Here is an 18,581-nt window from a genome sequence, read left to right on the forward strand (position 1 = left end):
ATTCCGACAAATGCCACTGCTGTCATCTGCTGCTCAGTTTTAATTATATCTGACTGAGTCTTTCAATGGCAGCAAGCAGAAAACTTAATTAGTTGGTTTAAAGGCTGATCTTCAGAGTTTGAAGAATCCAAGCAGCTTTGCAGCATTTATGCATGGAGACTGCCATTTTCAGTCTGATGATGCAAGTCAGAAGAATTAACAATCCCACTCATAAGAAGGAAAGACAGAAAGACTTACAAGAATATATATCTACAAACCCCACTGTATTTGTACATGACATATCAGTGAGGCAGCCTCGTGTCTAAGAAACTGCTGTGCTGGCTCACAGGTGGATTTCAGACAAATGGTAGCAGAATGCAAGAAAAAGATTGGGTGCTCATGGGAACATACAGCAAATGAACATCTGTTACCTTAAACAGAATGTATATGTTTATTCTGCAGCGGACTGCAAGCACTGCACTATTTGGGAAGACTGAAAGGCTGGCATTTTCTCATACACCAGTGCACTGTTCAAACAAGCTGCTTGAAAGGAGATTGCATTAACAATTTATACTACCTCTGTGTTTGCTTTCACAGTGTTAATATGATTATATTTCTCCACTATATCCTGGAAAAACAAGCATTAGTGAGATGCAATGTCAAACTGCTAATATGATGCAATTAGAAGTTAACATTATATTCACATACCGGTTGCAGGTTGCCTGTGGGGAAAAACCCCAGAAACTGAAAATGCATTGGTTTGTTCAGAAACCCAAGTCTGTGGGTTTGAGCACCCTCATATAGACTGATGGGCTTTGCTTGTCTGTGAGATCATATCCTCTGGAATGGTTCTGTGTGTCCTTTAGGATATTGCCAAATTTCACCATTTGCAGGGAATGGGCTGAATTTAATACATAAAATGTGCCAAGAGCTCTGTGTGAACTCTAGTCAGAAAGCAAAGCACTTGATAACTTATACAGCCCACATAACTGATCAGCTCTCATTGTCCTTCCTTGCATTCAAAAGCTTAGTGTTTGTCATTTAGTTGACCACAGAATCACAGAACCATTGAGGCTGGAGTGCACATCTGGAGATCTCCCCATCCAACACCCTTCTCAAAGCAGGGCCACTTAGAATCCTTTGATCAGGGATGTGTGTGTTTAATTAGGTTTTGAATATCTCCAAGGATGGAGATTCTCCAACCTCTCTGGACATCCTGTGACAGTGTTTGACCATGCACATCAAAGAAAAGCTTTTTTTTCCGTTTAATCAGATTTTTATGTATTTCAGTTGTCATTGCCTGTTATTCTTTTGCTGATCCCCACTGAGAGCATTCTGACTCCATTGTCTTTCTTCCCTCATCAAGTATTTATACACATTGATTAGATCCTCCTGAGATTTCTCTTCTCAGGCTCAGACAAAGCTGTCTCAGCCTGTCCTTTTTTGACAGGTGCTCCAGTCCCTTAGTCATGTGTATGGGTCTTAACTAGACCCAGTTTAGCATGTCCAAATATGTCTTGTGGGGGGAACCCAGAAGTGGATATGGCACTCTCCACTGACATTGACAGTACATGTTTCTGGTTCATTTTCAATTTAGTGTACATCAGGCTTTTCAGCAAAGATGTTATCTAGACAGATGGCCTCCAGCACATACTGGTACATAGGCTTAGTCCTTTCCAGGTTCAGAGCTTGGCATTTCCCCTTTGCTGACCTTCAGGAGATGCCTGTTGGTCCATCTCTCTAGCCTGTCCAGGTACCTCTGGATGGCAGCACAAGCATCTGGTGTGTCAGAAGTTCTTTCCAGTATAGTTTGTATAGTTTAAACTTGCTGAGGGTGCATCTTTCTCATCTTTCTTACTCCTCATGCCCTGACCTTAGTGGTATACGGAAGCTGAGCTAGTCTAAGCTCAGCTAAACTGATTCTTTTCATTAAAAGTTCTTAGGTCATGTTCATAAGGAGTTTGGTATTTTAACTCCATTTCAGTGGTATGTTCACAACTGAACATGTCTGTGCTGTGGCATCCTGCTGAAGGAGAGGATGTGGCTGGTAAGCAGCCCTGCAGAAAGGGATCTGGGGCGTGCTGTTTGGCAAAAACCTTGATGTAAGCCAGGAGAGTGCTCTGGCAGTCAGGAAGACAAACTCCTTCCTGGAATGCATCAAGCACAGCATCACCAGCTGGTCAAAAGAGGTGATTATCCCACTGTGTTCAGCACTGGTGTGGCCTCACCTGGAGTGTTGTGTGCTGGACTCCACAATCCAAGAATAAGGTGAAGGTACACAAACGTGTCCGAAGGAGAGCAACAAAGCTGGTGAAAGGACTGGAAGGAATGTAATATGAGGGATGTCTAAAGGCTTTGGGTTTGTGTAGTTTGGAGAAAAGGAGGTGGAGGTGTGACCTCCTTGCTCTCTACAGCTTCCTGAATAGAGGAAGTGGAAAGGGAGGTGGTGATCTCATCTCCCTGGGATCCAGTTATGGGACATGTGGGAATGGTGTAATGCTCTACCAGGGGAGGTTGAGGCTGGACATCAGGGATCATTTATTTACTGAGAGGATGGTCAGACACTAGGCTTCCTAGAGATGTGGTCCATGCCTCAACCATTTGAACAATGCCATAAACAGCATGTTTTAACTTTGGTCAGGCCTGGATTGGCTGACCAGCTGGACTAGATGATGGCTCTAGCTCCCTTCCAACTGATACTTCTCCTCCCCAACTCCTCAGGGCCTCACATGCTTTGGTGGTTTTTTTTCCATAAACCTCCTGCTAAGCAAGCAACAGCATTCTCTCTTTCTCAAGGAAATAGAATTGGAATTCATTGATAATTATTCAGCCCTGATGAAACCACATCAGTGTTTTCAGAGGAACTGGGGAATGGAATGGCCACATGGTCAAAGTGCCTTGCTGAGGCTCCCAGGACGCAGTGAGTCTCCTTTCCTTCTAAAAACATTCAGGTAAATGTCAGTACCCTGTTTTTGCAAAGGCCTCTCATGGCCCATTCGTTTGCTCATTGATGGCTGCAGTATTTGCCAGCGTGAACTCAGCCTTTTGACTGAGCTGTCATTCTCCATCATCCAGCTAACACAATGATTTCTGTATTATAGACCCATTATTTGACAGTGAAGATACCTGGTTAATACATTAGCTAAAGGGATACTGAGAATAGTCTGCTGCCTTTAGCGGGGAATATTGGATGCTTTTGTCTTTGAAAAGTCCCACCGGTCTTTCCTTTGTAAAGGTAAATTACTGTATTGCAAAGGCTGTAAATTGCTTACTGGAACTAAAATGTCATTTTTTCTCCAATTCTTTCTTGATTTTACCCCTGAGGTACATCGAACCAGTTGATTAAATAACTTGGTGCTTTTCTCTGTTTAAGACAGACATGTGTCTCTCAGCATATGCATTTAGGATTATTTAAAAACAGCTGAAAGAGGACCATTTCAAACACAGTTATCTGTTTTGTATCCTTTTTTTGAAAGGCATTAATATACTTTAAGTCAGACTTTTTTTACTTTGCTAAAGCTATATAAAAATAAGAGGTCCAGCTTGAATTAGTTGCACAAATGTCCTCCAGAGCACATCTTAAAGAGAGAAATCAACTGTGTCTTTTGGAGGTGTCTCCTCTGTATTCCTAGAGATAACTTAAACTCTTAACCTAGATGTCTAATTTAACTAGTATCCCAATTTTGAGGTCATTACACTCAGGTGAGGTGATACCCACCAAAGTCTGCAAAAGTTTTCAATATTTTTTTCCTTTAGGCATTTTCTCCCTTTTAATTTTGCAGGACAGGAAAATTCTAAGGAACATCTTGGTTTTGGAGAATCCAGAGATTATGATAGCTCAAAAGCAAGACAAAAGAAAAGAATAATGCTGACTTCTTTTATCTCACTCCCAAACCTGCCAGTAGGCATACAGCTGTTTGTTAGTGGGAGCCACTTTGGATCTGCTTCCATTCCTCAGACAATGGGAGTACAAAACTTGCAGTGGAGGTTAATCCTTTTTGCACCCATAGAAATGGTGAGGCATTCAAATTTGCACTGAAAATTGAGATGAGGTAAAAGATGAGATATTCTGTAAATATAAACTCTTTAAAATAAAATAGTACAGATGACATAAAAGTGTAAAAATTGTGACTGACATGAATAATTCACTAACTATTGAATGGTATAAGTCACCAACTAATGTGTATTATGTGCCATTTAATAGTGGATGTATCTGAAGAAATATGGAAATTGGAATATTTTAATAACTTTATATATGAAAGATGATGAGACTGCCTAAATGATTAAGAGGAAGATATGTTATAATGAACTAAAGCCACTCGAGTGTAAGGTAATTTTAATTCAAATCTCCATCTGCTTATGTATAATTAAGACTCATTTAACAAGTTAATGCCTAACAGAGAGAACTGATAAGTTTGGTATTAAAGAGCTTAAGAGAAGTAAATTAAACTGTCGAGTTTGAGGAGCTTTCATTTGAATTCCCTGTACCTAACCCAAACACAATCTTCCAGGTGCATTTCTTTACCCTGACTACACAGCCAGGCCCCAAATTTAGGAAGAAAAAGGAGATGAAAATCCTAACATCTTTGTTATATTTTCATTTTAGATATCATGTCAAGTTGGGAGTTTGACAGCATCTTTGCTCATATGAATATTTATACTGCTCAACCTGCTCTCCATATAGTCTATACACCATTAAGAAGATACTTTTCATTCCATCAGTAAAAATTATACATTGCAGAGATTGTCAATGGGGTTAAATAACTTATGAAATAAGAGGATTGCCTTTGATGTGCAAAGAAAGTAGTATTTTCATCAGTGGTAAAATTTGTGTGCTATTCAGCCATTTAACTTTTTCTTTCACTCTTTCTCCAAATATCTTTCCTGCAAGGTCCAGCAGTCAAAACAGTGGCTTCAACCTTTTCATCTTTCATCATGTAATTTTAATTTTCATCCTTTGGCTTCTTTTCCACTGTCAAGATGAGAGTTTCCTATATTCACTTCATACTTAAAATTCTCTGTGCATTCAATTTTTTTTTTTTTGTCACTGGAGCCAGACATCAGCTTTGATTTGCCCCTAGTGCTCTGGAATAAGTTAGACACTTCTGTGAATGTATTGGAAGAACAAATACCACAGCATGTCTAATGCTTATGCAGTGCAGATGCTCCCAAGTGATGAGAAAGTATTAAAGCTATGGGGTTTGATGACCAGCACCCAATCTCAATTAATGCCTAACATAGTTTACTGTTAGGCCAACACAGACTTTAGCATCATTCTGGTTTAGTATTACTGCAAATGCAGAAAAAATAGGGACTGAATTGTTTAAAATTTATTAAAGAGTAGAACCAAAGTCTTCTCAAATTGAGTTTTGGGCAATGGATGTTCTTAAAATTCTACAGCAAGTGAAATACCTCTTTATGTACATATCCACAGATTCACACAAATTACTGTTTGTAGCAAGTCTCTTAATTATAAAAGCATTTGGGTCAATATGCATTTTTGTATGTGTATTTCACAAATAAGTGAGCACATGCTTTAAAAGGTCTTCCTTTACAAATGCACTCTGTACTGAGACATCACCAAAGACACTTTGCAGCCCTTCAGTAGAATGAACTTCAAGTGGCAGAGGAAATGTGCCAAATGAACCACCTAAATTGACTACAGATGAAAACTTATAGTTACAATCAAAGGTCTCCATTTGTGTTGATAAGGTAATCTATGAAAAAAAAAAAATGCTTCTTTTAGTGAAGTCCCCTCCTTCAACATTAACTACCTTTTAAGTTCAGAAGTCTTGCTTCCAGAAGAAAGAGGAAATGAGAGAGAAAGGGAAGAAGGGAGGGGAGGGGAGGGGAGGGAAGGGAAGGGAAGGGAAGGGAAGGGAAGGGAAGGGAAGGGAAGGGAAGGGAAGGGAAGGGAAGGGAAGGGAAGGGAAGGGAAGGGAAGGGAAGGGAAGGGAAGGGAAGGGAAGGGAAGGGAAGGGAAGGGAAGGGAAGGGAAGGGAAGGGAAGGGAAGGGAAGGGAAGGGAAGGGAAGGGAAGGGATTTTTAAATGGTTAAAAGTGCAATTTGAGCTTAGAGAGCCAGGAAATTAAAATTCTAAACTAAAATTTAAAATCTGAATTAAAAATAAAATAAAAAAAAGTCAGAAGCTCATACCTAAACTCATCCATACTAGATGAACCATCTCACACTAGTTGAACTAGTCTGGATGAGGAGGAGGCCAGCATCTTTGTGAACCATTGTTGATGGCCCTTCCCTGGTACCTAAGTGTATCCCAGAACACATTGTAATCTCCTGAATGACACTATCAAATTACAGATTTTTATATACCAGAAGGACATCTTTGTTTTGGGACATTTTGTACAGTTACTGAAGAAAGAAGCTATCAGTAGGGAATATTGGCATAAGACAGACTGAGTAAGAACTCAGTCCCTCCCATGGTCTAGAGCCTGTGAAAAGCAGCACATACATTTTACTCTACAGTTCATATCAATTGTAAGCAATATGCCTGTAGCTCAGCCCCACAACCCAGAGCTGTCACAACCAGGATGGTATATGAGTACACAAGACAATCCTATCTTTCTTTGAGCTCCATCTAAGCAGTCTTTACAGTAGAGTTATTTCACTTCTTAACCTTGCAGGTATTGAGGTTCTGAATCTCTACATAAATGCCATTTTTTCCTAGTTCAGAACCAGATGAACTGGGCAAGGGAAGCCAAAATCTTTAATTGCCATGAATAGGAAAAGCTGCACATGGCTGAAGGCTCTGACAGTGAGAGGTGTCCCTTTTCCTGGAAGGACAGGAACCTGCTCACTCCTGAGAAGGACCCAGGGATTATATACTTGAGCTTGCTGCCTTGCCAGGTGCATCCTAAATCCCAGGCTGCACCTTGCCTCAGAGGTGTCATCCAAGACCACTCCATCATTCATGTAGTAGCTGACATTACAGAAAGATTAACAACATCTGAAAATCTGGGGAAAATCTATACAAGTCTTATAAATGCAACAATTGCCATCCAAGCACGTGGAATCCTCTGCTTTAAACAGAGAAACATGTTTCAGAGCAAAGGCATTTAAAGATAAGAAAACCTGCTCATGATCCCTCTGCAATATCCTTTCCCCTCCTCCAGGCCAGCTGACCTCTCTGAGAGTAACACCAGGTTTCTGACAGCTGCTCTGTGTTGCTGTAGCCAAATGCCAGCTCCCATAGACTTCATTTTATCCTCATTCCTGAAGAGCATTTGATACTCTGAAAAAGCAGTGGGTGCATAAAATGAATATTAATAGAGCGCTTAGCACATACATGTTTGCGATCAGCAGTTTAAAGGTTAAGAACCTGGGTCAATTCCAGCTTTGAACCAGGAAATATTTTAGCATGACATTTAATTAGCTAATGTAATGAAATGAAAAAAACAAGGGTGCTATTCTATAGTTTGTACCAAGAAGTAGAAGTTGAAAATGAATATTAGTTAAACAAAAGCAAATGAAAAAAATCAAGCATCATAATAGTAATGAATAATTTAATTCCTGTGAGTCCAGAAAGTGTAATGCTAAAGTTGTATCATCTCCTGTGAGGTCCTTGTGCCCTCTCACAGGGCAATGTATCAAGCACAGACTAGATTTCATCTCTGATTGCTTATGTTCAATTCAAATAATGTTACCAGTTCTCTTTCTTAAAAGCAATAAATCTGAGGCAGGTTTAGTTATTGTCATGATCATACCCTTTTCATTTTTAGGATACTTACATCGAGAGGATGATTCAAGGATTCCACAGATTTTAACCTTACTTATGGTGAACTGTGCTCCTAAATCAGTTGGCAATACAGTTGTCAAGTGGTACAAGTCCTTTTACAAGGCCATTTTGTTGGCTTCATAGGAAAAATTACCTCCCACTGGTCTCAGCTGGGTACCAGTGTTGGGGGAAGGATGAGTGGGACATTAACTTGTTTTCCAGCAGTGATGTGGCCATGGTAACATATCCATGCAGCTACTCTTCCCTGACTTTTGCTCTTTAACTCAGAGCAATCCTGCTAAACATGATCTGGTCTTGTTCCAGTTGGAAAGCAGTTTTATGTTCCTTCATATTAAAAAAAGTTCTCAACAGACAAGATTTTAAAGATTTATGATAACATAAAAATAATGTTGATCCTTCTCTTTTAATTTGCCTTAGTGCTAAAATGTTATTTTCTTCAGTAAAAATTACAACATTTTGAAAAAAAACATGTGCAGGAATAAACCACATGTGGGATGTCAGCATTGGATTTCACTGATACAAAACTGCTGGAATGAGAGAGTGCAATGCTGAGTCTTGCCCTGCAGAGAAACCAGTGGAGCAGTGGACAATAAAACACTCACCTGCCATTCAGCCCCTGTACACCACCACCCTGGGCGGCCTCGCAGCCCTCCTGCTCTGGGGCTGTGTGGTTATTTTCATGCTAGCAGGAATGATCAAGGCATTTCATCAGGTAAAAATGAGTATTTCTCCCCAAAACTGCCCAGAAAAAAAGGAAAATGACAACTTTAGAAAAAAGGAGAGAAAACTGTGGGCTGCTCGAAACCACCCAGATTAAGGATTAGGTAGGGGCATGATATTTCAGCAGGTGAAGAGGAAAGGCAAAGGTAGCTGGGCTCTGGCAGGCATGTGCTGAGCTAGAAATCACATCACACATGCTACCAGCAGTATCTCTTTATCACCTCTTGGTTTTTTCTTTTGTTTTACTAGATTTCCATAGATCTCCCCAGATAAGGACATGTTTCCACTTACAGCCTGTTAGTACACTATAAATATTGTTTATTCTTTATTTGTTTCTCTAATTATTATCTATTGCTTAGCTTCTCTCCTCCCCTCCACTTAGACTCTCCACCCCACCACCCTCCAGTCAGGACTTTTTGCTAATTAGACATGGATTTTCCTACTTTTATTTCTCAGTGATGAAATAATGATATTACATTTTCTGAAGATTCATGTTGTTCTCTGAATTTGAGTGTCACACTAGCTTGATGGGAGCTCTGAGTCATGATTTAGTAATGGGAAAAAATCAATAAGTGCTGTATCTAAGGGAAAGGCATAACAGTAGCCATTGTCTTGAGCTGATAGCAGTTGAACTCAGATTAGGAAGGAGACCTGTATTTAAGTGTGATTACTGGAATGCAATAAGGGAAACAGACAAACCTCTGTGCTGTGATGTCTCCAGAAGAATGCGTACTTTCTTAGGTGACTTAGGTTGTTCAGAGACAATTCCTAGGCTCAGATGGAAAGACAATCCGGTATCAGCTCCTTGAAGCAATACTCTATGACACCATGATCCTTTCTGGTCAGAGACTCCACACTTTTTCTAATTTAACAGAAAACAGTCAAGGTGGTTTTCATTAAGCCTGAATAGATGTACATTTGGTGAGGACTTAGCATGATGTCTCTCTGAGTCCTGAAGAAAGAATTTTCTGATTATTAAACTGTGAACTATCAGTGGCATAATTTTCCTAAGCACTCTGAGAGCAGTGTTCTTATGGTATTTACAAGCCTGGAGATGCAAAGAGCGCTGCCGATGTCAGCTAATGCCAAAAGTGGTTAAAAAACAAATGAATGATTCCCAGAATCAGGTAGTTTGGATATACCATAATGTGCCCTTATGCAACTTTAATCATATCTTTTAAAGCCTGATGTCAAGTGACTTCAGCACCTAATTGTGCTATGGAAAGCACTACAATCAGTTAGGAACTGCTGTGAGTCAAGCACAGGGACAATAAAAATGGAGCTCTTAAGCCAGCTCTTCAACCCCACTGACTGCCCAAGACTAGTCATTTCAGCAGCAGCTCAGAAGGTGTCCCAGTGGCAGCAGAGGTGCCTCTGCTGCGTGGAGAGTCAGGGAGTCCATCAAGCACCCAGACAACAAGTTGCCATTGCTCCAGAGCTCCAGCCAGCTCCCGCTGAGGCTCTTTTAAATAACTTGGATGCTCCTCAACAATAATTTTACACCCTTAACTCAATTAGTTGCTCTTCATTCTGTTTTTCCTCAACTCATGTTCTATGAAAATGTCACTGCTAGTTTTTCTTGCATGAGATTTGGCTCAAAATTAGGCATATGCTGCATTCATGTTTTGTATGTGGAGAACAAATCGCAAGCTTAGCCTGGGAGGGGACCCATGGCAGTTACCTAACATCTTACAACACAGTAATACATCAGTGAATCATTTAATTAACTAATAAGAGCAGGTAAGGAAAAGCCAGAAAGACACGCTCATTCTGTGTGTTCTGCTAAATTAAAAGCTAATTCATAAGAAATATCCTATGGAATTGTGTCCTTTGTTCTTGAAATCTCTATATGCTGTAAATACCATGCACAGTGAAATGGCTGATATTTAAAGGCAAATTCTCAAGCTAAATAAAACAATACTTGGCTTTTTTTTTTTCTTAAAGATAAGCAATAATTTATTTCTCTTTCATCTTCACAATTATCACATACTGCCCAGCTACAAGACCAATGCCACTACATAACACAGGAGAATTGCCCACCTACACTTTACTTGGACAAATACAATTACAATTTACAGATTAAATGTACTGTAAAATATGCAGTTGGAAAAATGTCATTCTTATCTATATGATGGGATGTGGCATATGTTTTATGAACAGATTCAATCTAAGATGTAAAACTTTAAAACTTGTTAAGCCAAGGATACAGTATAAAGCATTTCGGTTTGGTATTGTATTGTTACTAAAGTAGAAAAAGCAAAATTACAGAGATAAATCCAGATCTTAAGTTACAGGATATGTGTTAGGTTAAGAAATTTTTTGCTTTACTTTTCTATTTTTTTCTACAAATGAATAATATGAATATATTGCAGGATAAAGAAAGGCTGCCAGATAAAGAAGGTACTGTTATATGAAAAACAAATGAAAAATACCAGGTCATTTTGCTTACAAAAAGATCAAACTGTAAACAGTCACAAAATATATAAAAATGCCACATTGAACGAGGCAATTGTACTCTACCTAAACTGGTAGTATACTCTCTGTTAGAAGTTGTGTTCATACAGTAGTAACTGATAAAAAGGCATTGTGCACTCTTGTGCCATCTGGGGATTTAGCACCATGTGTCATCAGTTCTTGTATTGTCATCCAGTTGTCCAAGATTTTCTTGTTTCTCTTTTTCATCATCTTTTTGTGACTCAGTTCAATAATGTTGATTTCTTTTTTGCCCTCACTGCCACTCTGTGGACTTTCCTTAAGACACTCCAGCCTGCTCCTCATCATGAACTCCCGCCGCCTCCTCTGCTCCTTAGCTCGCACCAAATGCTGCTTCCGCTCTTCTTTGCTCCAGTAGCGACCCATCTTCATCTCACTCATGGTATCATCATCTGTCGTCATCCCACTGCGTTCCTCTTTAATTTTTAAGGCACGTTCCTTCAGGATTCTGTCTCTAACCGGTCTCTTTGTGATGTACCTCGTCCCATCACTCCTTATTTTCACTTTCCATTCCATCTTGGGCTCCGCACACTTCTGTGAGTCTTTGCACATGCTCACCAGGCTGAGCTGGCTTTGGGCGTACTCCACAGCAGACTTCTGCTGGATCAGCTGCATATAGCTTTGATAGTGCTTTGCGTGAGCAGGTATGTTCCCGTACCTGTAAGAAGAGCTGTGATATGGAGACAAATAGGGAATGTGCTCGCTGCCTTGCCTTTCCTGATCTGTGAATTTGCTGCTATCTGATGCCAGCACTGCGTTCTCAGCAGCACTGTTTTGCTCAGTGGGTTTGGTTTTGGCTGAGGTTGTCTCCCTGTTGCTCTGTCCTGAGGATGACTGATTAGCAACAATGGTGGTCCTCAGGTTTTTCCTGTTGGTTATGCTGATCACCCTCTGGAGAGAGTTATCAGGGGATCTCTCCACCGTCAGTGGAGTGCTCCTGCAGCTTTCAGCAGTGTTGTAGGCACTGGAGCTGTCCTTGTCAGACTTCTCAGGGTGCTCCATGATATCATCCAGTTTGCCTCTTTGTAAGTCTGTGCTGGTGTTATAATTCCTGAAACTTTCATCATGTAAAGCCCAAATGTCTCCGTACTGATCTCTCACCTTTTGGAGCCGGTGAGCTTGCATAATATTCTGACATTCGAGTTCAATGTTCCTCAGTTCCTCGTTAAGTAGCTGCAGCTCGTGCTCCACTCCATCTTGCTCTCTTCTGTTGCATTCTATCATGCTGCTTGAGTAATAAAGATCATACTCCCCATGGTTCCGAATCTTGCACTTCAGTTCCAACAGCTGCCGAAACCTTTCACATTCCTCCTCTGGGTTCCTTATGAAATCAGATTCAATGTATTCCCCAGACACAAAGCTTTCATTGCACTGGAGCTCAACACTGCCTAATGTATCCTGGCTGTGGCCCAAATTCCGTTTGCTCTGCAGGGTAGCACTGTTCTGCTCCTCGGTTGCATTTTCTTGCTCTGAGCTCTCATCATTTCGAAGACTTTCATCTGTAGGTCCCACCCCACTGTCCTTCTCATGATTGTTGGATGATGAGGTTGCAGTATCTGTAGTGCCATCTTCCTCTTCATGTTTCTTTGGCTAAAAAAACGAGTAAACCAAAAGGATTATCAAATGCAGATCATATTATAGGAGAATATTTTCCAGCTCTGTTTTGCTTAAACAGCTGGGAACTGATTTAAGCTGAATTAAAACAGATCACTAAACAGCAGTCCTACTGCTCATAGCTTTTAAACATTTCTGAGATTCATGCTGTGGTTTCCATACTGAGCAAAGTAAGTGAATTACAGAACTAGTGACATAGCTTCTGAAGTCCGGAAAGAAGTATTTCCCTCTCGAGCTAAGCCATGTTTTTGCAATGCTTAAAGATAATGATCACCAGATGGTGAGCTGTTTTTGATTCTGGATTATGGCCAGAAACTGGTGGAGCTGAAATCTTCTCAAACTTGAGAGAAAGCTTCTGTACTGGTATCACCTCAAACAGAGAAAGCAGCCAAGGAAGCAATGACTAGTACAAGCTAACAGGGTGCAAAAAGACCACTGTTTCTTTTTTTAAGCAGAGAACTTTTGTTTGCTCCATTACACCCTCCATGGCCTTCTCCTACACATGTGTTCAGCAGCCTTTTTCTGGAAAAGTGTGCATTTCGGATTTTGCTCACAAGGACCTCAGTCCACTTTGTCCCTGGAAACTCTTTTTGAAAATTCATTTGTTTCCATTGTTAGAGCTTATGGTCCTTGAAAAGAAAAACAGTCTTTCAATACTAAGTGCAGAACAATACTGAATGCTTTGCCATGGGTATAATGTCAAGCTTTTTGACTGCTGATTAGCACTCCACTTGTACCTCACCTATTTATATTCTCAACATATTTATATTCCATAGAATGTGAGATAATACCTCTTTGAAGAGACGGACACTTTGTTTTTCAAACCAGATAAGCAAGGAATCATGCAGAGTGCAATTTATATGACCAAGTACCTAACTACACACAGTACCAACCAAACACCATGTCTGTTTTAAGAGGTATATTTGCATAATTATATATAATGACTGTAATAATCAGGAGAGAAAAAAAGGTACAGTGCACCCAGTGAAAGGAAACAAACTGAAAGAGGCCACTGTCATGATTCCCTTTTTATCTACTTTGACAAACAGGTAAACAGGGTGAAAATGTGTCTCTTATGTCATCCCTTCTCCTCTCTTCATGTGCACCTCATGATCACATACCCTTCATCTAGTTTCATTTCTTCAAATGTTAGAAAAAAATAATGGCCTAGTGTCAGAAAAACTAAACCTCCACCTCCTATTCAGTGTAAGAGAGGAATAAAGCAAATATTGAAAGAAACACACCACCAGGAGAATTCAGCGTCTGTGGCAAACCAGTTAAAAAATTCTGCAAAGATCCCTCTAGGAGACTTAGGTTTAATTTAATATCCTTCCAGCTCATCTCCTCCAGGTGACGGCTGCTACATATGCTATTCTGTTCTCTCACCTGCTTTGGAGCTGCTTCAGCTTGTCTTGACCTCCTCTGCCCCCAAACCTTTCAGCAGAGAAGTGACTCCAACCTGGCCAGCTTACACTTCACCCCAGCCACTGCAATGTGCAATCCATATTTCTCACTGCTCTGGAAAGTATTGAACTACTGACAGGAGGGAGAACAGCCCCACCAGACAACAGGAGGGCAGTGCTGCAGAACAGTCAGGAATCTGGGTGCTTATTCCAAATGCAGGGCTCCATTCACATGACCAAACAAGGAGGATCTGATGAAATATAAGTGTCTATAATGCAGGCATCTGAATGTCAGACAGTGACTTTGTGTTTCCTCAGGAAAAGAAAAGTGCCTATACAATCAGATTCTTCTCAAACTAAAGCAGACATCCACATCACATTTAATTTTTCCCCAGTATGTGGATACTTGCAGCTAAGTCAATTAAGAAAATGGAAAGTAATACATGTATTTATTGTACTGCATGTTTTTAAGATTTATTTTATTAAAAAATCCATTATGACTTAAGTAAGGTAGCCCCAGGAATTTTTGTCCTGGACATTTCATGCTTGCCAGAGCTCCTAAACATGTACAGACTGAGCAGCCTTTTACAGCATGAGATAATTTTAATTTTATTTTGAAAGATAACAAGCCTAATTCCATGTTACATTTCTTCTGAAAAACAAGAGAGAATCCATAATTTTCAGTGTGTTGCTTTTTCTGGTGTTATCTACTATCTATTTCAAACAGTGTGTTTGTTTTCAAACATACACTGTCAATCTCTTCTACAATTACTTCTGTTTGAAATACCAAAGGGCTCCTTAGGCCTCATCTTTGCTGTGAGAACTCAGATAATGAGAAGGTAAACCCAGCGGTGCGTACAATCAAGCAATAAATGAACCTCAAAAGATTCTGCATTTCAGCTCCAGCAAGAATTCCTGCCTATAAAATGGCTAATCTTGCAGGAATTCAGGCACTGTTCTATTACAATTTATGGTGTATATTGGGACTCAAAGCCCAGACTGCTGCTAAAGTCTGAATGCAGTACGATTCAGCTGAAGGCTCTAACAAACACAGCTGGGATCTCTGGTCAGTCTGACAGTGAGTGGGAGACTGGTCACAGAGGAATCATCCAGTGCCATGAGATGCTCAAACCATGGGGGAAATTTGGAACTGATCTCAGTGGTTCACTAAAAGGGAAAATGTTCTTCTGCAAACAATGCTGGTCTTTTAAAAAAGGCTTCTCAAAAAAAGGATTTTCCCCCAGATATTTTCTCTGTATTTCAGCTTTGAATGAACTAGAATATTTTATTTTATCCAATTCTTTCTTCTTCTTAATAGGTTTTGATATATTCCATGATACCAATAAGAATTTCTGCAGGCAAATATATGGTATTCTTCTGAAAATTATCTCTGCTGCACAATGAACCATGATGTTGTAAAGGGAAAGGAACACAATGAGTTACAAAAAATGGAGAATTACATCTTTCCTTGAGGCATATTGGACTATTCCATACAGAGAAGATACAATTCTTGATTGAATTCTACAGACTAGGTCAAAAACATACAGAAAATACATGACTATCTACTAGATTCCTCTATTATAAACTGTACCAAATTATTTTTTGTGACAGCTCACATTAAATGTTAAATTGGCATTCTGTAAAACAGACTTGTATTTTATGGAAGGGTATTCTGATAGAGAATGTATTCATTCCTGCAGCTCTCGAGATTCATGATGACAGATCATTATGAAGCCAGAGGATTCTGTTTTTGTTCACAAAAATCAAGGCTGGTCTCCATGTCCAGCCACAGAGCTTGAAGATACCCAGATTGGCCATTGGCAGCTGCAATGATAGTGGTTTCATAGCTCCAGTGGATGGTGTGATTCCCCTCAGGAAACTGCTGGATTTCCCAGCCTAACAAGGAGTAAAGAACCAGTCTTCTGACTTGACGAGTCACTACATAGAGTCTAGAGAGACAGTAGCTGTCACAAATTACTGATGCCCCATTACACACCAAGCTGCATTTGGTTGATTCGATTACTCGACAGACAGGCAAAGAAATGTCTGGCTGTCCTAGAATTACTTCAAGCAATGCAGTGTCAGATACTGACAGATCACAAGTGACCACAATTTTTTTTCCAGTGTAGTGTTCTTTTACAGTAATATAAAATTTCAATATGGGAAAAAAATATGCTTGGCAAAAGAATCCAATGGGGAATAAACAATTGCAATGGGTTTTGTGAAAGCACATCACAGAATAGCTCTGTTTACTAATAAACAGTATCCACAACCCAAATTCAGTGAAAAAGGCAAAGCTTGAAAAGAACTTCATGGTGGAAGGTCACAATTGTAAAGTGATTTCAGAGGTCCCAACATGTAATGTGAGTGCCTAGTAGGAGTTTATAGATAGACTTGTTCAAGAATGTCTACCAGAACTGGGGGTTTGTGTGAAAATGTCACCATGCAAATGAAATTGGTTTGCAAAGAGTAAGTTAAAAATTTGGTATCCAAGACAAAATTTTGGTTAAAACAATAAAGAAGATGCCATATTTCAGCTGAAAGTAGCTAGCATGCAGCAGTTTGCACATTTAACCTGGGCAGCTGAAGCTTGGCTCACTGCCAGGAAAGGAGAGTCACAATAAAAGGCTGGTAAAAATCCTGTTGCAAGGCTCCCCGACCCTGGAGTTATTACACGTTGCGTAAATAATTAAATGCTTATAAGATCAAATATTTGTAATCTGATCGATCATATTTCAGATAATTGACTTAATTATTCTGTCCGTGTCTCTGTCCCAATGAATATTTCATTGATGTACAGGGAAGAGCTTTGCTATGAGCTATCATCTACTCAATGACCCAGTGTGAAGGCTGGAGGGGAGGTCAGGAGGAAACAAACTAAATTCACATTCAGGCCCCCCCAATGTGGACCAAGTATTGAGGCATTTGAAGTCAAAGAAGCATCCTGGTATCCAGAAAAGAAAAGGCTCTCATAGTCTTTCTCCCTCTCTTCACTTCAAAGAAAAATGCCTCAGGCTCTCTTTCTGAGCAGTTCAGGATGGTGAAAAAATTGTAAGTCACAAAGTCCTGTGGGTGGAAAAACAGTTTCTCTCCAGCTGCATAAATCCAGAACCCAGGAGAAGCTGAATTTTATTTCTTTGGCTCCACACAGGTGTGCATACTGGCAGATCATCTGATCCAGGATACTGACACCTTTCACAACAACGTACAACTGAGAAGACCCCTTGATGAAATTGTATGGTATGTTTGCCACAGTCACACAGCCTACAGAACATATGGGCAGGTAAAATCAGGATAGTAGCAAGCTGGGACTATGCTAACGATAGCTTATTTGTCTCCATTAACAAAACAAATGCTGAGCTGTATGCTGTCGGTGTAAGAGAAATATACGCGCATTAACAAAACACCTGTTGTTTATTTAAACACCTCTTCCATCTTGTTTTGCAAGCTCTCTGGTGCAAGGCTGGCTCATACATTGCAAGCGTACAACAAGCAGGGCACCTAGCTCAGCTCAGAGCTCTAGGTGCTACACTGATATTCACAGATTCACAGAATATTCTGAGTTGGAAAGCATCCCAAAAGGATCATCAAGTCCAACTCTAAAGTTCAATCCCCCATATGGGGATTGAGCCCATGACCTTGGTGTTATTAGCATCAGGGTAATAAAAACTGACATGAAGCATAACATCATAAATCCCAAACACTTCAGAATTAATGAAGGAAAGCAATATTATTATTCTGAGAGTTCAGAGAAAAGGAGAAATCTGTACTTATCACACCCTCTTAAATTGTTTGTCAACTTGACATACTGGGCCTAAGCATGTATTTTTCTCCTTTTCCTTACATACAGCATGCTGGAGATCACAGCATTTGGAGAGACAACTCTGTCAAAACCTTTGACTCCATTTTACAGCATACTGTTTCATTCTCTATTAATAAAAAAGTATACCTAGAAAAATTTCAAATCATATGTTTAGTAGTGGTCCTACCTGCTCCACCTCATTGGCTGTGTACTGCATCGCTTCATTATGTTGCTCTTCCAACATTTCCAAGTTTAACTCCTCTAAGAATTCGTTCCTTTCATCATCCAGCCACCCTTCCTCCAGCTGCAAAGAATACATTAGTATGTTATTTTATGTTAGCAAGGACACACGCTAAAATAGAGTAAACCCAGATGGCAATGCTTGACTAGTTCTTTTTATTCTAATGATTCTCTTCAGAAAGTCAGGTTCATGTCTCAAAAAAAATAGAAAAGAAAAAGGATAAAAAGATGGGATTCATGTCTTTTATCCTTTCGTAAAACAGTATGACTGATTTTCTCTCATAATGAAGGAGACTGCACAGCACAGACATTATTTCCTTTCAAAAGATTGTGAAAGGCACAGCGCATCATCCTGAAGCTGTCATGTTCATTACCACTGAGAGACCCTGCATGGCAAGAATGGCAATGTTACTAATAGGGCCGGAAGCAACTGGGCTCTTCTCTCTAACAACCTCCATTCCAGCCCTGCTGCCAGTACCTCAGTGGAAACCTTACGCTGTGTTTCTGTCACTGTCTTCCCACTGATCTTCCAGGTGAACAAATAAACAGAACAGGGTGATAGAAAGATGAGGTGACT

The 18,581-nt window shown here is 40.0% G+C and overlaps 1 protein-coding gene across 2 annotated transcripts in view; it reads right to left on the reverse strand.

The window, feature by feature from the left end:
* Positions 1 to 11,008: 11,008 nt before the first annotated feature.
* Positions 11,009 to 18,581, reverse strand: part of LOC131573001 (PDZ domain-containing RING finger protein 4-like) — a 240,714-nt gene continuing 233,141 nt past the window's right edge. For both annotated transcript variants that reach the window (XM_058826495.1, XM_058826496.1), the window contains 2 exons: positions 17,952 to 18,068; positions 11,009 to 12,535 (listed from right to left, as the gene is read on the reverse strand). In XM_058826495.1, coding sequence (XP_058682478.1) covers positions 11,009 to 12,535; positions 17,952 to 18,068 — 1,644 coding nt within the window. The remainder of the gene's footprint in view (positions 12,536 to 17,951; positions 18,069 to 18,581) is intronic.

Source organism: Poecile atricapillus, chromosome Z (assembly GCF_030490865.1).
Source record: "Poecile atricapillus isolate bPoeAtr1 chromosome Z, bPoeAtr1.hap1, whole genome shotgun sequence".
NCBI classification, from domain to species: domain Eukaryota; kingdom Metazoa; phylum Chordata; class Aves; order Passeriformes; family Paridae; genus Poecile; species Poecile atricapillus.